Below are 27,053 nucleotides of genomic sequence, written 5' to 3' on the forward strand. Positions count from 1 at the left end.
AATCAGCTATGTTACTGCTGAGCTACTTTTTCTACAAATAATATGAAAGAAAAAAATTGTAATTTGTTATCAGATTCTAGAAAGCTATTACTAAATGTCAAGTGAGTTCATTTAAAACTAAGAATCAAAGACTGTTTTAATTTATTGTATAAAGTTATTTTTTCACTGGTTTAGAATAATACAATCCTTACAATGAAATAAATGCATGATACTGCTATTTAGATATTAGATGGTACAAAAGCTCTGGAAATCACCTATTAAATTGAGGATTCTGAGAAAAGAAAAAGAAATGAAGAAAGAGCAGAGAAGAGAGTTCAGGTTTCTTTGTTTCTAGCTCTACGATTTTTCTGTTGATTAATGGAATGAATTATATGCTGGATCTGGATTTATTTCTAAGAACACCAACATATCATATTGGAGTTCAACAGAAGAGTCCAAATATCTCCTCTGAATCCACATGGAAAATAAAATTAAGGTAACTATTCATATTACTCAAGCCAAAAATACTCTCAGCCAAATTCCTACCACCATTATTATAATCATAATCCTAGTCAAGAAGAGCCCTTAATGAGGCAATAAACAAACAAGACACCTTTAGCTTTGAAATTTGGGAGTGGGAAAATTTTGTATGTTGAACTGTATTGAATACTTCCTTTTTCTGTATATAAAATTCAGTCTCATTTAAAAAGGAAATTATAAACTCAGCTAGATCTAAAACTGAGTTAATGTTAATAATATTTTGGCCTAAATGAATCTTTAGATGGAAGCATTTCAACATTATCCAAGAAAACAGTCTAACAAGGTCTATAGCAAATGCAATCATTCCAGTGTTTTCCACAGAGGGCAGCTTATGCCAAAATACTCTACAATATTAATAGATTTAGAGCAAAAGATATTTGGAAAATGCTATGCTAAATCCGTTTAAGGTGAGATCCCATTTCCTTGAATATCAAGATATAAGTCGTCAATCTGTGCATTAAATATACAGAGAGTGTGATGAAATACCGCTACAAGATGGGAGGGCATCCCAGGCACAGGGAGGGTAATGAGCCAAGAAGAGCAGGTGGCAAAAGCATAAGGCATCTTGTGAGAACCTGCAGGGAAATTCTGAGCTTCAGGAGAGAAATCCGAAAATGGAGGCAAAAGCCAGACTGCAGAGGTTTTGAATGGCAGACTAACTAGTTCAGATTCTTTTCAAAGTCAGTCATGAACCACTGAAGGTTTCTTAGGAGGGTGTGATTGTGTACACGTGTAGTTTAGGAAGATCAGTCTAGCTGTATGTGAATAGGCTGGTTTGTAGCAGGGAAAATACAGTTGGTAGGGAGTCCATTTAGAAAATACTATCAGTGATCCTAGAATAAGGTCAAACACGAATGGTGAAAATGAAAATGTCCAGGGAAGAATGTGAGCAAGACATATTGCTAAAAAGAACGAGCAGAGTATGTTACAACTTCAGACTTCTAAAGTTTTTTCCAAGAAAGGGCTGGTGGCTGTAGTGGCCACAATAAATCATTTGCAGCAACTCCTTTCATCATGCTTATAATTGCCTCCATGCGTGGATATAGGTTTTCTACCATATAGAACCCACTATTGTTGATTACATGGTTAATCTCTAAGAAATCCAGATCACCTGTCTCCTTTTTCTGAAATCAATTTTGTGTGCTCTATTTTAAGGATCCTACAGATACAGCTTCTACAACACATATATTAACGTATTACAGATCTATTTACTTGTATGTCTTCCCCAATTAGATTATTACCTCCAAGAAGGCAGGGACCAACTTTGTCCATTTTCCACAACTAGTGCAGTAGCACACAATTAGAAACTCAATCACTGTTTGATGAAGGGGCATGCCTGTGAAAGTTTGAAAATTGGTAAGTCTAAATAAAAACAGAAATGGGTACAGATGGAGTAGAATGACTGAGGAAAGATTGTTTAATCAACATGTTGGGAAAGAAATGGAAATGAGATGAAAGAAAGCTTTCTTGGGAAGAATTCTAGAAGACAGAGATTCTGTAGTATACAGACCTGGTGCAGAGAATTCTAGCCTGTGGTCAAACACTCCGGCAGTTCCCCCAGGATGCCTCATTCTCTGCCATTCCTCACCCGGTTTCTTATGTATCCAGTTATGATGCCACCCATCCTGAGCCTCTGTTTCAATATGTGTGAAGCACAGCTCAATAGCCACTATTCCATAAAACTCCCCCTGCTCTCTCATGCTCTATACCCCCAGAGTATTTTTTTTCCCTTATTATGCAGCCTGGAGACTGCCTGTATAAAATGCCTGTAGGGCAATGCTTATGAGAACTTTCTCTTTACAATCACATTCAATCAAGTAAATGAAGGAGGGGTGGCAGAATTCAAATCATCATTTTACAACTCCAAATGCAGTGTTCGATTTTAGAAAATGATGACCTTAAGGGCTGATTCTGAGGCCAGAGTGAAATCCTTACTTAATAAATACTAAATTGATCTTCTGTATATAAAGATAATTGAAGATGAATCTTGATGTGAATGGAATGGGAGAGGGAGAGGGAGATCGGAAGGTTGCAGGTGGGAGGGAAGTTATGGGGGGGAGGGGAGGAAGCCACTGTAATCCAAAAGCTGTACTTTGGAAATTTATATTCATTAAATAAAAGTTAAAAAATAAAATATATACATCTTGGAAAAAAAAAAGAAATTGATGACCAAGGTCTACCAAAACCACTGAGGCAATATGGCTGGTGGCGTCCTCACTGATGGGTGAAGTAAGCTGATACTACTTGAACAAACTGATCAAAATTTTGTTTATACAAAATGAGAGAACAAGGCATCCTATGCCTCCTTAGGAAAGGACACAATATACTCTTGGCCAGGGAAAACAAAAACCTGATCTAACAACCAGTTTAAAGGAACCACAGAAGACCAAAGGGAAGGTGAGAAGAATGCACCGGATAGAATTCTTCAAATAAAAACAGAGAAACTCATCTACAGATTGAAATACATGTATACTAACAGAAGCTTAAAGATCTGCAAACATGACACAATCTAAAACATCCAGTTTTAAATCTGGATATGTAATCCAGATTTAAAAATAATTTACTAGATAACTAGAAAATAAGGCCACTAACTGATATTAAAAAATTAGTTACTTTTAGGTGTGACAATTGTTATTAGTTAAAACACATTTATACATCTGAAAATACTTTTAGATGAAATTATGTCTTAAATTTTTTTCAAAATGATGTACCAGTGGTGGTGATGTGGTTAGTGGTGGTGCTAACAAAGAACCAAGAATTATTATTGTTGAAGTTGGTTAAGAGCCAGATAATTCATTCTTACATGTGTTTGAAAGTTTCCCTTTTCTTACCCTTTCAAAATACATGTTCCTAGGCCATATTTCTGAACTACTTGTCGCTCCCCCTCTTCGTGGAGGAACGACACTAAACCCTGCCTAGGCTTCATATCCGAGTCACGGCACCATTATGTCGCTCCCCGTCTTCGTGGAGGAACGACACAGGACCCTGCGCTGTTCTTCTGTCTGCTCGGCCCTCCCCGGGTTGGCTGCTGGTCCTTCCCGGGTTTGCTACCATCCCTTCCACCTCCGTGGAAGGGCGGTTCCCCCTGCCACATTCCCCACTTCCGCGGGGGAGCGGCACACCGCCAGCCGGCTCTCTCGGGGGCTGCACAGGTGTTCCTCTTAGATGTTCCCCTTAGATGTTTCTGGTGCATGCCGTCTCTCTCCTCCTTTATAGTCCTCTTCCACCAATCCCAACTCTGCTACCCACACGCCGAGTACGCTGCTCTCCTCCAATCAGGAGCAGGTCCCACAGTTTATTGGTTGAATTGGAGGCAGCTGTGTAGAAGCTGTTTCCCTTCTCAGCGCCATATTGTGGGAAAGCAGATGCATAGAATAAGTCTTAATTCCAGTAACTTAGTCTAGTCCGAGTTGCTCCCAGTTGCTCCCCACACTACTGAATTAAAAAATCTGAAGGGAGAGTCTGGAAGTCTGCATTATTAGCTGCTTCTGAAGTGATTATTCTGCACACACTAGGAATTTTCTGCACACACTAGGATTTGGGAGTCAGTACTAAAACATTTGATTGCACTGGTCTTGCCCTTGTCATAGAAATGTAGCCAGTCATAGCCACATGCCCTATCTTCAAGCATACAAGTTGGGTCTTCATTAGCCTTGCATTTCTCAAAGGCATATGTGTAGTTTGCACTCAATGAATATACATAATGTTGATCAAAGCATTCTTTGTGTTCACTCTGAATAAGTATTTTAGTATCCAAGACTTACCCACATACTCCAACCAACAGGTCCATCTGGAATCAAGAGTGTATGCTTTCAAATAGCTGTCAGCAATAATCCTCTGGCCATGTGGAATTTCTTTCTCAGTCACTGGTATTTAACACTCCTAATTCCAAAATTGCCAACATTACCATAACTCAACCAGCAAGGATAAAACCTAACAGGATGTGGACATTAGCCTCCTGCTTTCACAGATGCAGAGAATTTTACAAACCATGTGTTGGATATGTACACTGATAATTCAGATTTACCTAAGATCTTTTAAGAAAATGAAATATTTTAACCTTCCATTAACCCTTAACTTTGCATTTTTGAGTTGCTTGTTGCTACTGTTCACTTACTGAATAACAACTTTGATCTAATAAGAGGGTCTTCTTAAGCAAATATAATGTCTTACTGAAATTTACCAAAGATTTGGCATTTCCTGTGTCTTGGAATCCTTGAAAGAAATGGAATGTAACAGAGTTTGTAATAGACTCTGTTCTAGTAGTAGTCTAGGTTTATAGTTCTATCACTAACTAGTTGGGTGATTTTTAATGTGACACTATTTTTACTAGGCCCTGATTTCTAGGAAGTTTACTCTTAGATCATCTCTAAGTTCACATACAGTTTTATAGTACTTCCAAGGGAAAAAAATAGTCCATCCGACATTTAAACAGAAAACAACCTTTCAAGGAAAAAAAATAAGGCATAAAATTATCTCACTTCAGGTGCTTAAGTGACAATAAATAAGGCCAAATTCATTCATTTCTATTTTGATTGCATAAATCCAAGAATATGAAGGATTTTCCCAACTTGGACTTACCTGCTTATGAGCATGATCATAAGAATTAATATGGTTGTCAAACTCTTGGTGTTTGTGATACTGCTTGTCACATAATTCACAGTAGAAATTTGCCTTTACATCTTCCAGGGCCTTTGCTGTGGACTTCTTTTCGGCAAAATCCTTTAAAAAAAAAAAGGCAAAAATGCTGGTTATATTTCTCTTTGATAGCATAACCAGATCAACTACTAATCAAGCTGGTATTTAATCTGGTAAGACTGAAACAATGTGGTGAGATTCATTACTTTCTGGAAATACACGGCACTGTGGAAGTGACTTTCGGTGGAGCATCACTCGTACCTTATCAGTCCTATCATGACTTCTCCCGAGGCAATGTTGGCTGCAGCCTGTATATCACTCACTCTTCCTGTGCCACCATGTCCAGGTGGCTCTGTCTACTACCAACACAACTCCAGCCATTCCGGCTTCATCGCCTTCATAAGCTTTTCTTCCTGATATTACCTCTTAAATTCTTGCATTCCATGCAATTCCATGTCAGTCCTCCAAGCAATCCACTCCACACACACTCTCTGGGGTGCCCCCCTTCGCACTATAGCTACAACCATAATCTCCAACTCCAGCCTAGGCCTCTTTTCACTCGCATCAGGTTCTGCTGGGCGTGACCAATGGGTTTATCTCCTATTTCTCAAAACCAGTTTCTTTATGATTTTTAGGATGCTCTATCTCAGAGTTTTAGCTTCATCAATCACTGCTTAAAATCCTCTTGAATTCACTCATTATCTATAAAATAATAGCAACAAATACTTATGAGTATAAATGTGCCAGGTGTGTGGCTTATCTCATTTATTCACACAACACCACCTATGAGGTAGGTTCTATTTTTATGTACACTTTGCAGATGCATCAATCAATGATTAAGAGAGGCCAAATGCTTATGGAAGGGATTTGAACTCAAACAGCCTAAGCCTAGCAATCTTGTTAGTACACAGCTGAGATTTATTATCCTCCTTTAAGTCAAACCCTTCTTCTCACATTGCCAGCATTATCTCTTTTCAAATCCTGTTCCTCTTTTGTCCTCTTAAATTCTAACATCAGATATTCCAAATGGCATTAGATTATCTGTTTTCATGTCTGTTGCCCCCATAACCTTTGTGGTAAGAAACTGTTTCATTCATTCTTTATGTCCACAACAGTGAAAACAGATTGTCTAGTCCATAATATCTGCCTACATAAAATGCATTAACATATGGATAATGTGGCTTATTTATCCATGCTTCATACCATTCTTCAAGTCCTTCTCTATTATCTCAGTGCCAAGTAAAAATGACTGGCACACAGACATTAGCCATGTGGATATGTATAAACAATGGATAAATCAGCAAAAGGGTACATTTTAGTTGTGTTGCCCCAGAATGGCTAGCCTCCTACAGGCAGAAATCGGGCCAGAAGCTTACACCATGGAACATCACTGATCAGGTGAAAAAGGCAGCACAGAATTTAGGCATATTTTCATGGGGTTTATTGGAATGATGGGGTAATTTATTTAGACTTAGGAACAGGATTCAAGCATGGCAAAAAGGAAAAAGGGAATGTGTACCGTCAGCAAACAGCAAAAGTTGACCAAATTTCTGCATTACATATCTAGGAGGGGTGAAACAAGAATGTGTCTATATCCTAGGAGAATGGCGACAACAAAAGCTACTGAACAGGATGTATCCCACAGTGAGAGAATAGACTCAGAGTTCAGGATAAACACCGAGGTGCTCCAGGAAGTGGGAGAATAGCCAGCTGATGTGATCGCTGTTCGGAATCAAGACCAGAGTTCAGCGCTGATTGAGGCAGTGCTAACGCTATGGAATTACCAGGCTTAGATTCAGGGAAATCACTTTTCTTACAGTCTCTCCCACTATTTTTACCCCACAGTTTTCCCTAGTATTGCAGAAAAAGGAGTGGACCTAAGAACACTTTGGTTTAATTACAGTTCTTATGTTACTGGCACATTGGAACAATTCCCTTAGAAAATTACCTGCCTTAGATAATGGTCTCCTCTGCCTCAGTGCTCAAAAATACCTTGGCCACATGAACTGGGGAGAGGGGTGACTGTGAATTCAGGACTGATCTGTGGCTAAAGATGATGCAGTTTTGTATCATAGCTGCTTCTGTAGGAGCTTTCGTGGCGACAGCTCAGTGGCCAGGAGTGAGGCTTCTCCAGTTACTTTTGCTTCTTTCATCTAAACACCCTACGTTTATAAAACAAGTTTGAATATCAGATGACTTTCAATTCAAAATGTAATCTTTTGAAGAGAATTTTATCAAAATTTAACTCATACCATTATTTTTGTGAGTGTTTACAATGGATAGGGTCAGCAGCTTAAATTACATGTCATATTTCTAAGATGATTTTTCTTGCCAGACAATGTTGCCATGTCCCTTCCTTCTAAAGTGCTAAGGACATTATCCAGACAAATCCTCTTCTCCTTATTAAGAGAGGAAGGAGGGGCAAGCGGGTATAAATGCCACCATCAATACACAGAAACAGAGTTGTCAATTCAGTATGTCCATCAAAGCCTGTACTGAGAGCATAAACCCCATCACAAGTGACTGGGGACAAGAAAAGGGGAACCGAAACCCACAGGTAGAAAACACAGGCAGATGAGGATAAAAGCCAAGAGATGGACAGGTCAGGATAATCACACAGTAACATAAATAAATGAAAAAAAAAAAAAAACACAATAAAAGTTTAAGAATCTTTGGCAAAATCTGAAAACCAAATTAGAGCAAATAAGCAGGGCAGACAGACTTTGAAGAGGAGAACCAGAGCCCAGTGGTCCATGATGCCACCCAGCATGAAGCAGGCCTGCACTGGAGTCAAGCTGTCAGCTATTGTTTACGCTAGAGTACAATCTAGTGTGGCAGAATTTGATATAAGAGACAGAACCATAAATAATGACACGGTAATAATCAAACATTGCTAAAGAGGGTTACCTAGCTCAGACTAGCACAGAATAATTGGGAGAGAAAGTGTTTCTCCATCTCTCGTTCCTAGATGATGAAAGCGTGCAGTATTTCTTGTGTTTTTGTCAGATGACAAGATAATTTTACTGATGAAACAGTCTCAAAGGTAAACTAAGAGGACATTTACTCCCTCAAATAATTACGTGACCTTTAAATATATTTAAACATATAGAAAAATATGAAAGTAGTGAATAACCACCTATTCTTAGGGTCTATAAATTTAAAAAAATTAAAAATCTAATAAAATAAACTTATAAGATTTGACATATAAATCCTTCATTGACTTGCCAGTTATTCACACTCCCCTTCTCACAGTTTGTCCAGGAAAGGAGTTTCAAATCTAATAACATAAAACATTTATAAAATAAAATAAAGCACAGTTAACCATTCGCAATGATTCATTAAAAGGGTGAAAACAGGCCGGCGCCGCAGCTCACTAGGCTAATCCTCCGCCTTGCGGCGCCGGCACACCGGGTTCTAGTCCCGGTCGGGGCGCCGGATTCTGTCCCGGTTGCCCCTCTTCTAGGCTAGCTCTCTGCTGTGGCCAGGGAGTGCAGTGGAGGATGGCCCAAGTCCTTGGGCCCTGCACCCCATGGGAGACCAAGATAAGTACCTGGCTCCTGCCATCGGATCAGCACGGTGCGCCGGCCGCAGCGCACCAGCCGTGGCAGCCATTGGAGGGTGAACCAACGGCAAAGGAAGACCTTTCTCTCTTTCTCTTTCTCATTGTCCACTCTGCCTGTCAAAAAAAAAAAAAAATTTGCCCCAAAGGGACAAATATATGTTCTCCCTGATCGGCGACAACTAACTGAGCACCAAAGGGGAAACTTGTTGAAGTGAAATGGACACTATGAGAAACTGACTTGATCAGCTCTTGTCCTGATGGTTGATGTACAATGTAATACTTCATCCATTTTAGTATTTTTTTGTTCTAGTACTATTGGTTGAACTCTGTAATTAACACACAATTATTCTTAGGTGTTTAAATTTTAACTGAAAAGTGATCCCTGTTAGGAATTTGGAAAACCTTATGTTGAGTGAAATAAGCCAGTCCCAAAGGGACAAATACCATTTGTTCTCCTTGATAGGTGACAACTAACTGAGCACCAAAAAGGAAACCTGTTAAAGTGAAATGAATACTATGAGAAACGGTGACTTGATCAGCTCTCACCCTGACTGTTGATGAGCAGCTTAATATGTTATCCCTCTTAGTATTTTTTTTTGTTTGTTCTACTTAATACTTTTGGTTGAATACTGTAATCAATACACAATTCTTCTTAAGTACTGAAACTTAACTGAAAAGTGATCACTGTTAAATATAAGAGTGGGAATAAGAGAGGGAAGAGATGTGCAATTCGGGACATGCTCAAGCTGACTTGCCTCAAACGGTAGAGTTAGAAACATACCAGGGGATTCCAATTCAATCCCATCAAGGTGGCATGTACCAATGCCATCTCACTAGTCCCAGTGATCAATTTCTGTTCACAATTGATCGTAATGATAGGACTAAGAACCAAAGGGATCACATAAACAAGAATAGTGTCTGCAAATACTAGCTGATAGAATCAAAAAGGGAGAGAATGATCCAACATGGGAAGTGAGATACACAGCAGACCCATAGAATGGCAAATCTCCTAACAGCACTCTGGCCTCACAATCAGCCCTTAAGGCATGCGGATCTGGCTGAAAAGCCCATGAGAGTATTTCAGGCATGGAAAGCCAAGACACTCTGGGGAAAAAAAAAAAACACCTAAATGAAAGATCTCCACGAGTGAGATCCCAGTGGAAAGAATGGGTCATCAAAGAAGGAGGTACCTTTCTCTGAAGAGAGGAGAGGACTTCCACTTTGACCATGGCCTTGTCTAAATATGATCAGAGTCAGTGAACTCAGGGGGCTTCCATGGCCTTGGCAGCTCATGACAAGAGCCTAGGGTGATTACTGATGCCAGAAACAAGAGTGTCAATTTGTTAAGTCAACAACAGGAGTCACTGTGCACTTACTCCTCATGTAGGATCTTGGTCCTTAGTGTGCTATACATTGAGATTTAATGCTATAACTAGTACTCAAACAGTATTTTTCACTTTGTTTCTGTGTGGGAGCAAACTGTTGAAATCTTTACTTAATGTATGCTAAACTGATCTTCTGTATATAAAGAGAATCGAAAATGAATCTTGATGTGAATGGAAGGGGAGAGGCAGTGGGAAAGGGGAGGGTTGCGGGTTGGAGGGACGTTATGGGGGGGAAGCCATTGTAATCCATATTCTGTACTTTGGAAATTTATATTCATATTCTGTCTTTGCTACTTGCAAATAAAGATGTCAAAAAATAAAAAAAAAATTAAAAGGGTGAAAACAAATTACAAACTGAACAAGATAGTTATCTGAACAAGAGTTATTTTTAAAATATTAGGTAATACTAATGGGCATTTTATGTTTTAGCTCAGTAGGAATTTGATAGTAATTAATTACTTTTATAATTAATGAGTTTGTTGTGAGGAGAAAATATGCACTTTTTCACACCAAGACTTTCCTATTCATGCATATAAAAAGTGTTTCTGTAAAGTGGCAAGTATTCTGACTACAGCACTACATTTAATTAGAAATATGGATGTTTGCCCTCAAATTATTTTATTGCAGCGATTATTACATATTAGCATGCATTCCACTTAACATTGTGAACCAGAAATTTGCCAAGCACTTCACATGTACTGAATCAATACTCACAATAACCTCATGAAGTAGGTTCTATTATTACACCATGTAAAGATATGGAAGGCAAGGCACAGACACATTTAGAAACTCAATCATCACTGAAGAGCCTGGATTCTGCCAGGACTATTCACCGCTGTCCCAACCCCTTAGCCTTTATCCAGACACCAGATACGTCCAGGCTGTCTCTGCTAACTCATTCATAGATTTGAGACGGCATAGAGCCCTTTATTCATGGAGAGGGGGAGAGCACTAATTATTATTTAAAAAAATCTATAATGCTCTCAAAGCTGAAATGAGCACTAGCACTATCCAGGCACTATCCAAGGTAGCATTCCTGTTCCGTCATTGGCTGTGAATTTCTGCCCTGATTATGAAACAGGAAGAGAAGAAATCAGCTGTTGTTCTTCCTGTAATACCAGCTCAGAGCTTTGAGGATTCAATTCATATTCTTTGCATGAAAGTCCACGTTTGACCTTTCATTGTTATGTGTAAGAGATGGCTTTAAGAATGCCAATATTCTCTAACCTGTTCTATGATATTGGCCCCAAATAAAATCCCCCTTCAAAGACAAAGCATTTCCCCCTCCTCCATCAAATGCTGCTGCTGAGTAAGGAAACTCCTGTAGCTTCCATTGTCTTGTGCATTTCTGTAGCAAACTGAATAAAGGAAAACTTGCTTTAGAGAGTTTTGTTCATTTAGCCAATATATTTATACTACACTTGATCTTAGCCAAAAGGCCGAGAAGTGATAGCCAATAAATTTATGAAATAAGGAGAAATAACTTAGTCTTTGCCAATTGACTAGCTTGAATGTCAGCTTCTGTCTTCAAATTGTCCAAGCACTGACGGTTTTAGTTAGCTCAGGATAAATTACAGGTGATAATAATAAGTAGCTTGCAGGACTGTCCAGAGGAAAAAATGAGATAATCTTCGTGGAAGTACTTAACGCCCTGTTCCACGATTATACATGATGGGGCTCAGAACGTATCACTCCAACACGTAACCAGAATGCACCATCTCAAATAGGCATCTTTGGAATAAGGATGATGAACTTCTTATTTTGAGAATTCAGACACAGGAAAAGCTCTGCACAGTAACCACTCTCTAAGAGGAGCTTGTATCCATAGGGAAATTTCCCTTTGCAAAAGCATCTCTTTTTCTGAAGCAGGCAGAGAAGGATGACTCTAAATCACTGCACACTCAGTTAACGGAGAAGGCAGGACTCAAATAGGCACACCAAACTGTCCCCGGTTTTCTGGTGCTTTTCCTGGGTTTTAACAAGACCTTTCCCTGCACTTCTGAGAAGTGTGGTATTTAAGCCTGAAGTCTAGCACAACTTCTTTTTTTTTTTTTTTTTTTTTTCTTTTTTTTTTTTTTGACAGGCAGAGTGGACAGTGAGAGAGAGAGAGAGACGGAGAGAAAGGTCTTCCTTTGCCATTGGTTCACCCTCCAATGGCCGCCGCGGCCGGTGCACCGCGCCTATCTGCAGGCAGGAGCCAGGTGCTTCTCCTGGTCTCCCATGGGTGCCGGGCCCCCATCCTCCACTACACTCCCTGGCCATAGCAGAGAGCTGGCCTGGAAGAGGGGCAACCGGGACAGAATCCGGCGCCCCGACAGGGACTAGAACCCGGTGTGCCAGCGCCTCAAGGTGGAGGATTAGCCTACTGAGCCGCGGCGCCGGCTAGCACAACTTCTTGATAGTGACTCTAAAATTCCACTCATTTCTCTGAATTGTCTCCCTTTTATACAGGAGGTGTACACATTGCCAAACTTCTGTTTCTCTCTTGTTAATCTGTCTTTAGGGCAGGACATCTCATCTAAGAATTCATAAAGTAGAACATTATTTTTCCTCCCATATTTAGATACATAATGATTGGATGTTTTGGTAGGTCTGCATGCATGTGTATGTCACTCTGTGTCTGTCTTAGCACTCATATGATACTAAAAAATTACATTTTAAAACATGGTACTCAGCGCTAACACTGGTGTAGCGGGTTAAGCTGCTGCCTGCAGCACCGGCATCCAATGTAAGCACTGGTTTGAGTCCCAGCTGCTCCATTTTCAACCCAGCTCCCTGATAGTGTGCCTGGGAAAGCATGGGAGAATGGCACAAGTCCTTGGGCCCCCACACCCACGCGGGAAACACAGAAGCAGCTCCTGGCTTCAGTCTGCCCAGGCCCCAGCTGTTGTGGCCATTTTGGGGAGTAAGTGGATGGAGGATGTCTCTCTCTCTCCATCCCTCTCTAACTCTGCCTTTCAAAATAAAATAATTCTTTAAAAAAGCATACTATTCATCTATAAATCAACAAGGCAAATATAATGGAAATTTGAGCAAGTAGAAGAGGCCATCTATTATACTCAGATCATCACCTGGGACAAAAGCTAGCAAACTAAACTTGGCGGAGATATTTAGGGTTTTAAAAGGCTTTTGTCTCACAGTAATTTTTGTTTTACTTTAGACTACTTAGTATTCCACGCAGTCAAGAAAGCATTTTGTGAGCTTAATTAACATTAACATTGTTAATACTGATTTCCTGATTAGGCAGTTGTGACTGACCTTTTGTAAGAACAGTCTTTGCATTCTATAGCATCTACATGTTGCTCATTACTTAGAAGATGCACAGTAATTATTTGTTGAATAAGTGAAAGTAATGCATAAGCAAGGCAGACAATGATTCTCCTGCTACATACACAGACAGCATGGCCTAGCCTAGCATGTATGTCATATCACAGAGAATTAATCTGCTTGAGTTACGGGAGAGTAAGTAGGTGACTATGAGTGAACACATGGAACTCTTAGAGAAATGTTTGTTTTTTTACATGTATATGTCAAGGTCTAATGATATTACTGAATAACAGTCCAAAAGTAGGAGCTGATGATACTAAAACTGGTTTTCTCAAAAAACAAAAAAAGAATTATCCCAAAGTAAATGAGTTGGCCCATCACAGGCTCACAAATGGAAATACAGATTATTGGCTTCCAATGCTCTCCCCTTCGACCATAATCATTTGCTTTCTTTTCAATTCATTATGAACCAAGTATGAATTTCTCATATGTGGAATAAAGCATGATCAACATTGGAGCTATCCATCAATGCCCAGGTCAGGTGTGAGGTTGCTCATCTCATCGTTTTGAAAGCAGCTTTCTCCTCTATGATGAATTCAACATGTCCACATTAAAGGACGAACACAACCACATGAAAAACATGACAACATCTCCAGAGAATGGCATGCTCTGGGGACGTCTCAACACTGTTTTTGAATTTGGAAAGAATGACAAATGACTGGCTTACTGGCAAGATGCCAGAGTGAGGATTACATTCCTGCTTATGAAGCAACAATTAAGTATTTAAAGTATTTGCTTATGTGACTGCTTATTTTTGAGAAGCTTCCTAATTGGCTGTATATGAACAGAGGTCATATCTGAGGAACACATATATTTCCATTAGAACTACGATTCACCAGAACCGGATGCCAGCAAGTTAATTCTCTTCAGAATAAATTAAAATACCGCTCGTCCACCAGAAAAACACTCCAGGAATGAAATAAGGAAGGACCAGGTACAATTTAAGATTATCATAAGAGCAACTATTGCTTTATTGCTTAAGTAAGCTTGCTGTCTAATTGAAGGAAAAATGAGCTGGGTATAGTTTCCATTTCTTGATATTATATATGTTTCACTGCACAAGTTTATAAAGACTGTTGGTTGGTTTGCTGAGATGCTTAACATTCAATGGAACAGCAAAATGCCCATAAACCAATGAACCTTGTTGGATGCAACATAGTATTAGCTTACCAAGAAGCAAGGACTGCCAATCTCCACCAGAGAATAGTCACTAGTGCTCACCAATGAAATCAAGTAATATCCTTGGGGGAAAAATGTAATTTCAGCAAATGCCATTAAAACTATATGAATGAGAGACACCACCACGGCAGCCAGCGCTGACACTGGCCACTGCAGCTTCTACCTTGCCTGCTCCCAGCTAGAAGATCATCTTGCTTGGGGATGAAAAGTAAGATGGCACCATGAACTTGGACAGCAATACTGACCAGCAGGGATAGAGCAGACCCTCTACACCCTGTGACTCCTTTTTTTTTAAGGTTTATTTATTTTGCTTGAAAGTCAGAGTTACACAGAGAGAGGAGAGGCAGAGAGAGAGAGAGAGAGAGAGAGGTCTTCCATCCTATGGTTCACTCCCCAGTTGGCCACAATGGCCGGAGCTGCGCCAATCTGAAGCCAGGAGCCAGGAGCTTCTTCCAGGTCTGCCATGCGGGTGGAGGGGCCCAAGGACTTGGGACATCTTCTGCTTTCCCAGGCCACAGCAGAGAGCTGGACTGGAAATGGAGCAACCGGGTCTCGAACCGGCACCCATATGGGATGCCGGCGCTTCAGGCCAGGGCATTAACCCATTGCGCCACAGCGCTGGCCCCACCCTGTGACTCTTAACATCTCTCTCTCTGCCTCTCTGTGTGCATCAGCCTGTCAAATAAATAAAACAGATGGATTGAAATAAAATGGAAATAGAGTCTGCTAGATGTATAAACAAGTGTGGTTGTAGTAGTTCTGCCTTCACAAAACCAAAAGGAAAACAAAGTACGGCGTGAGAATAACCTAACCCATGCCACACCATGCCTAGAGCTGAGGTGAAAACACACAAAAAGACAAATACAAAAGTTACCTTGTGTGGAAACATTCTGAGGCCCTATGTTTCCCCTCTGCCATTTCCCATGAGGCAGAGAGCCACTGTCAACAAACTTGAAGTAAAGCAGAACCTACTGACAATGTTTACAATCTTATGTCCAATGAAAATTCCAGGATAAAATTTCTATATCGGAAGGAATGATTCTAGACTGCATCTTGTGCAGGTGTATAAAATATGATAAGAAAATGGATTTTCTTACTCCAGACTGACAGTATTGTTTCATTCATAATGGTAGTAATTACTGCCCCATCAATTCAATCTACAGATAGGTAAAAACTGTAATGAATATAGACATATTACATTCATCTAAATTGAATACATTTAAGTGAATATATCCATTGTGCATTAGACAGGAAGTACTTCCATTTAGCCATTCCTCCTGCTGTAACTGCTTACTGGGAAAATACAATTAATGGTGTCTGACATTTCATTTTCTAATACAAGAGGAATCAATGAAAAATGTCAGGTATCTAAAGTTTTCTTGAAAGTTACTAGTGATGCTGGCTCACAAACTTTTTTAAAATCAAAACTATGACAGCTATCTGGAAGAGAAATGATCCCTAAGAAATGCTGTCAGAGACATTACTTAACCTTTCCTTGGGATTTAATTGCAAATATCTTTCCTTCAGGTGAGATTCTGCGGTTGTCACCTAAGTTTCTAGTCCTCAGCCTTCTTAAGTTGCTCTAATGCTAATCTGCAGGAGCTGTGGTTCTATGCTACCCATGTTAAGCAAGGTATGAAAAATCCCAGCATGACGTGTTAAAGCAGCATAAATCTACTGGTTTTGCTTTTAAGGACAAGTGAGAGAGATAATTGTCAAAATTCCAAGGGCATTCTCTGTTCTCCTGAATGTCTGCTATCATGTCTGATAATAAGTCTGTTATATTTGGTTTACTTGTTCTATACCCAGAGATGTTTAAAAAATGATTGTGCTCACAAAGACACTCCATTATTTTAAACTGGCTGTAACAGGCTTCTATCTATTGAAATTCTAATAGGTAATTTACTTTCAAACTTCAAGAAAACTAGCTATTGTGAAAGAAGGCTGCTTTATGGGAACTCTCTGTTTCAAACCTTGAAATATTAACTTCAAGCTGAGAAAATGTGTCAAGGAAAAGAAAGCCTATTAAAAATGCTAGTTTACTTTGAGAGAAAGAAATTCACAAGGGCCCCCGGAAATGCCACAAACAAGACTGCATTCATTTCAAGATCATAAAACAATGTACAAAAGCCTGGCTCCATTTTCATACAATCTGTCAGAAGTAGATAGCATTTATTCTTTGTCTGACAAATATTCTTCTCATGGAACCCTGTAACTCTCAGATTAGAGATAACAGAAACTCTCAAAGACAAAATCTGTGTATTAGTTTATGTATCCACACTTAAAGGATACACTAACAATGCTTGTCAGTTGGAATAAGAGTAGCTAGAAACAGGCCAGAGTTAAAGTGTGTCAGAGTGGCAGGTGCAAGTGGAACTGCCCACCAAGACTGTGGTGAAGAGTGAATTTGGTAAGCCTGCCACAACTGCTTGAGCAGGTAGTGGAGCACTCTTATTGTTTACTTTTGAATCATCTCAATGAGCTATACTGAGCTGTGTTGTGTCTGTTGTATGTATGTATGTATGTTTGTGTGTGTGTGTGTATGTATCTGCAGTGCCAATATAAAAAGAGAGCTAACTGCAAAACAAGACAATTTGTGGGTCCATTATGAAAGAAGTGAAACAAACAAGCAAAAGGAAAAAAATAGGTCATTGCATAGACATGAAATTGGAAACGACCTCAGAAGTCCATGTCCAGACTAGGGAATTCCATCTGGAAGAAGTTCTTTGGCTTGCTCAGGTTTTTGCAGGGTGCTAAGAGGCAGATCTCGGATGAGAATTCAAGTCCTTGACTCCAGCCTTTGAAATTAATGGCAGAGCAATGAATTCTGTGGGGTCTGTTTCCTCATTTGGAAAACGAGTTTTGTCTAAGGGACCACATTTTTGTATCTCTGGAATTCAAGACATATCAATGAATACTTGGAATATTTAGGATGTATGTGTAGAGACAGATACATAGATATATTCTCTTTCTTTTCTCAAACCTCATAATCAAATCAAAATCTATTGAACATGTTCAGAAACCACTGGAATATCAGAAATGAAAGCTTTCTATTTTAAAGCAGCTCCTTTGATGGAGGCCTCCTCTTCCCTGTATGTGCCTGAGCTTCGAAACTGCACTTAGTGCTTTACCAGTGCAGATACGGCCAGCCACAGATAGTTACAGTGAACTGAGCACTGAGCACTGAACTTAGGCCATGCTAAAAAGTGGCTTTAGAGAGGAGGAAGCCACCGCCTTCTCTCATACAGGAGGGCCATGTGAGATGAAAGAAAAGATAATGCAAAAGATACAAGAATTCATACCTAAGATTTTAAAATTGTTTGACATTTTAAGGTTTCCTTAAAAAACTCAGTGTGAGGCGCCAGCCGCAGCTTGCTGGCCGCAGCGGCCATTGGGGGTGAACCAATGGAAAAAGGAAGACCGGTCGAGAAAAAGGGGCGGAGCCAAGATGGCGGAATAGTGAGGGCGCGCACCGATAGTCCGGGAAAATTTAGTTTAATAAAAGGGGAGTTACGGTAGCCGCAGAAAATAGAACCAAATAAAAACTGCAGGGGAAACCCTTCTGAATGGAGCAGGCGTGAACCGGAGGACCTACTGGGAGAACAAGGTCGCCCACCGCACGGAAGCAAAGTCGCGGGACCCAGCCGCAGAAGCCCCAGGGTCTGCGCGACAGTGCTCCAAGGAGAGTGCAAGCCACACAGACAACAGCGGGGAGACTTGAGACCCTCAGGGCTCCGAGTCCACACATCAGCGCTGGAAGGGGAGGTGAGCTCAATAACCCGAGACATTGGTGGGGAAACGGGGGTCAGAATCTAGAGGGGGGCCGGAAAGTGCAGCAAACTCACTACCAGAAAGAAGGAAAAAAAAAAGCTTTGGGGTTTCTCTTCCCCCTAACCTTGCAAAGGTTACAAGCCTGCAAGACTTGAAGAATTCCCAAGAGACAAAGAGCAGGCCTCCTCTTTGGATTTACATATCAGTGGGGGAGAGTTAAGGAACTGAGTCACTACAATTCAGTAGCCTAGGCAACCCAGTGGGAGTCCAGAGGAGCCAAAGACTGGAAGCTAAATACCATCAATTCTGCACAGCCCTGCCCTGCAGTGTTACTTACCCCCTGAATAAATAAAATAAATAAATAAATAAAAAGAGAGAGATTTACCACGCATAACCTGAGGGTGTCACCTTTGCACACCCTTAACCTGGAAGAACCAGGCAGAGCTCTCAGGCCACACCCATCTCAAGCCTCCAAGGCTCCTCCAACAGCAGGCAGTCCACTTAACACGGACACAGTATAAAAAAAAAAAAAAAAGAAAAAAAAAAAGCGCACAGTGACGCAAGAAGAATTAACTATGCCGAGTAACAAACACAGAAATAGAGGGAGCAAGATCAACGATGACACTATGATGCCTCCAAATAAGCAAAACACCCCAAGCCAAGAGTATGAAGATGATGAGATAGAAGAAATGCAAGATACGGATTTCAAAAAATTTATGATAAGAACATTTAGAAGTTTTCAAAAGCAAATCCTTGAACTACAGAAATCCTTAATGGACAAGATTGAAAATCTTTCTCGTGAAAATGAAATTTTAAGGAAGAGTCAAAATGAAACTCAGAAACTAGTAGAACAGGAAAGTGTAATAGTCAAGAGAAATCAAAATGAAATGAAGAGCTCAATAGATCAAATGACAAACACATTAGAAAGCCTTAAAAACAGAATGGGTGAAGCAGAAGAGAGAATATCGGACTTAGAAGATAGAGCACAGGAAAACATACAGTCAAACCAAAGAAAAGAAGAGGAAATTAGAAACCTGAAAAATATTGTTGGGAATCTACAGGATACTATTAAAAAAACCAACATTCGAGTTCTAGGAGTTCCTGAAGGCATGGAGAGAGAGAAAGGATTGGAAGGCCTTTTTAGTGAGATACTAGCAGAGAACTTTCCAGGTTTGGAGAAGGACAGAGATATCCTAGTACAGGAAGCTCATAGAACCCCCAATAAACATGACCAAAAGAGATCCTCACCACGACACGTGGTAATTAAACTTACCACAGTGAAACATAAAGAAAAGATCCTAAAATGTGCAAGAGAGAAACGTCAGATTACTCTCAGAGGATCTCCAATCAGACTCACAGCTGACTTCTCATCAGAAACCCTACAAGCTAGGAGGGAATGGCGAGACATAGCACAGGTGCTAAGAGAGAAAAATTGCCAGCCCAGAATATTATATCCTGCCAAGCTCTCATTTGTGAATGAAGGTGAAATAAAGACCTTTCATAGCAAACAGAAATTGAAAGACTTTGTGGCCACTCGTCCGGCCCTGCAAAAGATACTTAAAGATGTGCTACACTCAGAAACACAGAAACATGGCCATCAATATGAAAGAAGGGAAAGGAAGAACACCTACCAGTAAAAGAGCATGGGAAGCTCAAAGCATATACTAGAAAATATTTCCGGGAAAATGGCAGGGCAAAGTCACTACGTATCAATTGTCACATTGAACATTAATGGTCTGAATTCTTCAGTTAAAAGACACCGTTTAGCTGACTGGCTCACAGAACACAACCCAACTATTTGTTGCCTACAAGAAACACATCTCTCTAACAAAGAGGCATGCAGACTGAAAGTGAAAGGTTGGAAAAAGATATTCCATGCCAACAGAAACCAAAAAAAAGCAGGTGTAGCCATATTAATATCAGACAAAATAAACTTTAATACAAAAACTGTTAAGAGAGACAAAGAGGGACACTATATAATGATTAAGGGTTCAATTCAACAGGAAGATGTAACTATTATAAATGTATATGCACCTAATTACAGGGCACCGGTCTATTTAAAAGATATGTTAAGGGACTTAAAGGGAGATTTAGATTCCAATACAATAGTACTGGGGGACTTCAATACTCCACTCTCAGAAATAGACAGATCATCCGGACAGAAGATCAACAAGGAAACAGCAGATTTAATTGACACTATTGCCCAAATGGATCTAACAGATATCTACAGAACTTTCAACCCTACATCTACAGACTTCACATTCTTCTCAGCAGCGCATGGAACCTTCTCTAGGATTGATCACATACTAGGCCATAAAGCAAGTCTCAGCAAATTTAAAAGAATTAGAATCATACCATGCAGCTTCTCAGACCACAGCGGGATGAAGCTGGAAATTAGCAACTCAGGAAACCCCAGAAAGTATGCAAACACATGGAGACTGAACAACATGCTCCTGAATGAACACTGGGTCATTCAAGAAATCAAAAGAGAAATCAAAAACTTTCTGGAAGTAAATGAAGACAACAACACAACATATCAAAACTTATGGGATACAGCAAAAGCAGTATTGAGAGGCAAATTTATAGCAATAGGTGCCTATATCAAGAAATTGGAAAGGTACCAAATAAATGAGCTTTCAGCGCACCTCAAGGACCTAGAAAAACTGCAGCAAACCAAACCCAAATCTAGTAGGAGAAGAGAAATAATTAAAACCAGAGAAGAAATTAACAGGATTGAATCCAAAAAAACATTACAAAAAATCAGCCAAGCGAGAAGCTGGTTTTTTGAAAAAATAAACAAAATTGACACCCCATTGGCCCAACTAACTAAAAAAAGAAGAGAAAAGTCCCAAATCAATAAAATCAGAGATGAAAAAGGAAACGTAACAACAGACACCACAGAAATAAAAAGAATCATCAGAAATTACTACAAGGACCTGTATGCCAGCAAACAGGAAAACCTATCAGAAATGGATAGATTCCTGGACACATGCAATCTACCAAAATTGAACCATGAAGACATCGAAAACCTAAATAGACCCATAACTGAAACAGAAATTGAAACAGTAATAAAGGCCCTCCCAACAAAGAAAAGCCCAGGACCAGATGGATTCACTGCTGAATTCTACCAGACATTTAAAGAAGAACTAACTCCAATTCTTCTCAAACTATTCAGAACAATCGAAGAAGAGGGAATCCTCCCAAATTCTTTCTATGAAGCCAGCATCACCTTAATCCCTAAGCCAGAGAAAGATGCAGCACTGAAAGAAAATTACAGACCAATATCCCTGATGAACATAGATGCAAAAATCCTCAATAAAATTCTGGCCAACAGAATACAACAACATATCAGGAAAATCATCCACCCAGACCAAGTGGGATTCATCCCTGGTATGCAGGGATGGTTCAACATTCGCAAATCAATCAATGTGATTCACCACATTAACAGACTGCAGAAGAAAAACCATATGATTATCTCAATTGATGCAGAGAAAGCATTTGATAAAATTCAACACCCTTTCATGATGAAAACTCTAAGCAAATTGGGTATAGAAGGAACATTCCTCAATATAATCAAAGCAATTTATAAAAAACCCACAGCCAGCATCCTATTGAATGGGGAAAAGTTGGAAGCATTTCCACTGAAATCTGGCACCAGGCAGGGATGCCCACTCTCACCACTGCTATTTAACATAGTTCTGGAAGTTTTAGCCAGAGCCATCAGACAAGAAAAAGAAATCAAAGGAATACAAATCAAGAAGGAAGAAGTCAAACTATCCCTCTTTGCAGACGATATGATTCTGTACTTAGAGGATCCAAAGAACTCTACTAAGAGACTATTGGAACTCATAGAGGAGTTTGGCAAAGTGGCAGGATATAAAATCAATGCACAAAAATCAACAGCCTTTGTATACACAAGTAATGCCACGGCTGAGAAAGAACTGCTAAGATCAATCCCATTCACAATAGCTACAAAAACAATCAAATACCTTGGAATAAACTTAACCAAGGACGTTAAAGATCTCTACGATGAAAATTACAAAACCTTAAAGAAAGAAATAGAAGAGGATACCAAAAAATGGAAAAATCTTCCATGCTCATGGATTGGAAGAATCAACATCATCAAAATGTCCATTCTCCCAAAAGCAATTTATAGATTCAATGCAATCCCAATCAAGATACCAAAGACATTCTTCGCAGATCTAGAAAAAATGATGCTGAAATTCATATGGAGGCACAAGAGACCTCGAATAGCTAAAGCAATCTTGTACAACAAAAACAAAGCCGGAGGCATCACAATACCAGATTTCAGGACATACTACAGGGCAGTTGTAATCAAAACAGCATGGTACTGGTACAGAAACAGATGGATAGACCAGTGGAACAGAATAGAAACAGCAGAAATCAATCCAAACATCTACAGCCAACTTATATTTGACCAAGGATCTAAAACTAATTCCTGGAGCAAGGACAGTCTATTCAATAAATGGTGCTGGGAAAACTGGATTTCCACGTGCAGAAGCATGAAGCAAGACCCCTACCTTACACCTTACACAAAAATCCACTCAACGTGGATTAAAGACCTAAATCTACGTCCTGACACCATTAAGTTATTAGAGAACATTGGAGAAACCCTTCAAGATATTGGCACAGGCAAAGAATTTCTGGAAAAGACCCGGGAGGCACAGACAGTCAAAGCCAAAATCAACTATTGGGATTGCATCAAATTGAGAAGTTTCTGTACTGCAAAAGAAACAGTCAGGAGAGTGAAGAGACAACCGACAGAATGGGAAAAAATATTTGCAAACTATGCAACAGATAAAGGGTTAATAACCAGAATCTACAAAGAGATCAAGAAACTCCACAAAAACAAAACCAACAACCCACTTAAGAGATGGGCCAAGGACTTCAATAGACATTTTTCAAAAGAGGAAATCCAAATGGCCAACAGGCACATGAAAAAATGTTCAAGGTCACTAGCAATCAGGGAAATGCAAATCAAAAGCACAATGAGGTTTCACCTCACCCCGGTTAGAATGGCTCACATACAGAAATCTACCAACAACAGATGCTGGCGAGGATGTGGGGAAAAAGGGACACTAACCCACTGTTGGTGGGAATGCAAACTGGTCAAGCCACTATGGAAATCAGTCTGGAGATTCCTCAGAAACCTGAATATAACCCTACTGTTCGACCCAGCCATCCCACTCCTTGGAATTTACCCAAAGGAGTTTAAATTGATAAAGAAAAAAGCGGTCTGCACCCTAATGTTTATTGCAGCACAATTCACAATAGCCAAGACCTGGAACCAACCTAAATGCCCATCAATGGTAGACTGGATAAAGAAATTATGGGATATGTATTCTTTAGAATACTATACCGCAGTAAGAAACAACGAAATCCAGTCATTTGCAACAAAATGGAGGAATCTGGAACACATCATGCTGAGTGAAGTAAGCCAGTCCCAAAGGGACAAATACCATATGTTCTCCCTGATCGGTGACAACTGACTGAACACCAAAAAGGAAACCTCCTGAAGTGAAATGGACACTATGAGAAATGGTGACTTGATCAGCATAGCCCTGACTGCTAATGGACAACTTAATACATTATCCCTCATAGTATTTTTTTTTTTGTCTGTTCTACTTAATATGACTGGTTTAATTCTGTAATTATCACACAGTTATTCTTAAGTGTTGAAAATTAACTGAAATGTGATCCCTGTTAAACATAAAAGTGGGAATAAGAGAGGGAAGAGATGTATAATTTGGGGCATGCTCGGGCTGACTTGCCCCAATTGGTAGAGTTGGAAACATGCTAGGGGATTCCAATTCAATCCCATCAAGGTGGCATGTGCCAATGCCATCTCACTATTCCAAGTGATCAATTTCAGTTCACAATTGATCATAATGAAAGGACTAAGAGTCAAAGGGAGCACATAAACAAGTCTAGTATCTGCTAACACTAACCGATAGAATAAATAAAGGGGAGAGTGATCCAACATGGGAAGTGAGATACTCAGCAGACTCATAGAATGGCGGATGTCCTAAATAGCACTCTGGCCTCAGAATCAGCCCTAAAGGCACTCGGATCTGGCTGAAAAGCCCATGAGAGTGTTTCAGGCATGGAAAGCCAAGACACTCTGGCAAAAAGATCTCTGTGAGTGAGATCCCAGTGGAAAGAACAGGTCTTCAAAGAGGGAGGTGCCTTTCTCTGAAGGGAGGAGAGAACCTCCACTTTGACTATGACCTTGTCTAAACAAGATAAGAGTCGGAGAACTCAAGGGGCTTCCATAGCCTTGGAAACTCATGACTGGTGCATAGGGAGATTACTGATGCCATAAACAGGAGTGTCAATTTGTAAAGTCAACAACAGGAGTCACTGTGCACTTACTCCTCATGTAGGATCTCTGTCCTTAATGTGCTGTACACTGAGGCTTAATGCTATAACGAGTACTCAAACAGTATATTTCACTTTGTGTTTCTATGGGGGTGCAAACTGTTGAAATCTTTACTTAATGTACACTAAACTGATCTTCTGTTAAAAAAAAAAAAAAAAGAAAGAAACTATCAATTCCCAACTTTACTCTCACTGGGATTAAACATGACAATAGGTCTGATCTGATTTCATCATCATTTAAAAAAAATCATCTATTATTTTTCACTTTATGTTTCTGTGTGGGAACAAACTGTTGAAATCCTTACTTAAGGTATACTAAGCTGATCTTCTGTATACTAAGATAATCGAAAATGAATCTTGATGTGAATGGAAGGGGAGAGGGAGTGGGAAAGGGGAGGGTGGTGGGTGGGAGGGACGGTATGGGGGGGAAAGCCATTGTAACCCATGAGACGTACTTTGGAAATTTATATTCATTAAATAAAAGATAAAAAAAAAAAATCCAAAAAAAAAAACAAAACAAAAAAAAAAAAAAGAAAGATTGTCGAAACCAAGGACCCTAGAACATGTGTTCTACAAACAGTGGCTATTGTCAATTGGTTTTAATCATAATTAAAAAATTTCTTAAAAAGAAAAAAAAAAAAAAAAAGAAAAAGGAAGACCTATGTCTCTGTCTCTCTCTCTCACTGTCCACTCCGCCTGTCAAAAAAAAAAAAAAAAAAACGAATGCAGGGTAGGAATTAATTTGCATTTCATAAGTTTGGATTGATCACTGAGCTACTCTATTGTGCAAGAGAATACACGGTATAGTTTTCAAGGGAATCACAGAATGTAGAGATAGAATTAATGCTACCAAGGACAAGACAGAGGGGTGTATAACCATATAGGGGCCCAAAGCACTGTGTGTATCCAGAGAAGAGAAACACTCATGCTGATTTCACGAGGCCTGCATAACTAAGCAGAAAAATCCTCATTAAGATAAAATTTTATAATAGGTATAAATTAATAGTCAGATTGATTCTTAGATATTAAAAATGAATGATCCTTGATGGGCTTTAACACTCCAGGCCTTAAAAGAATGACATGAAGTATTCCTGAGAAGGAAGGAACCTGCATGTGTTAATAGGGATAATACAGATTTCGCTGTGTGTCCCAATCAACAAGAAGCCACACAAACTGTAGAGAAGAAGTGATTCCTATTCTCATTCTGCCTTCCACTCAGATAGACATGATGTCTGACCAGTAACTAAGGAAGTGATTATGGTCCACTCTCTATTTTCCCTCGTAGACTCTGTGTGATTATCTTTCCAGGACATCGGTCAGACTTTCAGTTTCTTGTTTCATGGCCTTTATATAAAGTCTGAGTTCAACTTTGAATTGGCCAAACAGCATTTAGTGATTTTTAAAAAATTGATTCCTATAGAATTTTTCATTTCCGTCCGTTAGGCAATGGTAGATCCTGACTCTGGCTCCCCTTGGCTTAAATGCCCTGCTACAAGTCTGGGCTGGAATCTGAATCCTCACCACCGGCTGCGTCTATCAGCAAACCTCTGTTCTCACAGGGGACACGTGTAACCTTCTGGTAGAAAACACCTCTACTACTGGAATACAAAAATCCTTCACTGATCATGTAGGTGTCTAAATGCATACCGCTGGGCTTTCCTTAGAAGTAGTAAAAGCTTGGAAGCAGTGTCCTCTTCATTTATTAACTCCGAATATCACAATGGTCTCATCTTGGATGGTCACAGAGTGATGAATGCCGAGGGGCAGGAAAGAGGCAAGTAAAACCTGAAGCAGGTGAATGAATAATGAATGGAAACACAAAGAGATGAGACCTCTGGGAGAACAGAAGAGCTCGTATTTCTCTAGTGGAGGAGAAGAAGCAAAGCTCAGCGAGCAAGAAAGAATGGAGCTTGGGCTGTGGCAAGTAAAATTAAAAGTACTGTTTTGCAAGGAAGACACCATAAATATTTTTGCTCAGTTCCAGGTTAATTTTTTTTTTTTTTAGCCAAAAGCAATTTGTGAGCAAATGGGAGAAAGATCTCCTTCAGGATCGTTCATGATGTGAAAATTATTTGTGGAAAGAAGGATGTAAAGGAAGATCAACAGAATTTACATCTATGCTAATCAATGTTTTATTGAATCAGTCTTGACACTGATATTCCCTTGGTCTCAATCATCAGTGTTTCTCAATGAGAAATCATCTGTCTATCACCAGAGATTTTTCTAAAGTCTAAGTGCATTTGTAGCACTTTTAAGAGGAGATTTATGGTCTC

At 39.7% G+C, this 27,053-nt stretch overlaps 1 protein-coding gene and 1 pseudogene across 2 annotated transcripts in view; both read right to left on the reverse strand.

Annotated features, from left to right (window-relative positions):
* The window catches only part of ZNF804B (zinc finger protein 804B), a 537,977-nt gene that overhangs the window by 95,189 nt on the left and 415,735 nt on the right, over window positions 1–27,053 (reverse strand). For both annotated transcript variants that reach the window (XR_007922261.2, XM_051852999.2), the window contains exon 2: window positions 5,101–5,241. Coding sequence is in view for 1 of the 2 variants with exons in the window: in XM_051852999.2 (XP_051708959.1) it covers window positions 5,101–5,241 (141 nt within the window). In the remaining variant the exon portion in view is untranslated. The remainder of the gene's footprint in view (window positions 1–5,100; window positions 5,242–27,053) is intronic.
* Window positions 11,405–11,555, reverse strand: LOC127492703 (U2 spliceosomal RNA; annotated as a pseudogene).

This window comes from Oryctolagus cuniculus, chromosome 16 (genome assembly GCF_964237555.1).
Source record: "Oryctolagus cuniculus chromosome 16, mOryCun1.1, whole genome shotgun sequence".
Lineage (NCBI taxonomy): Eukaryota > Metazoa > Chordata > Mammalia > Lagomorpha > Leporidae > Oryctolagus > Oryctolagus cuniculus.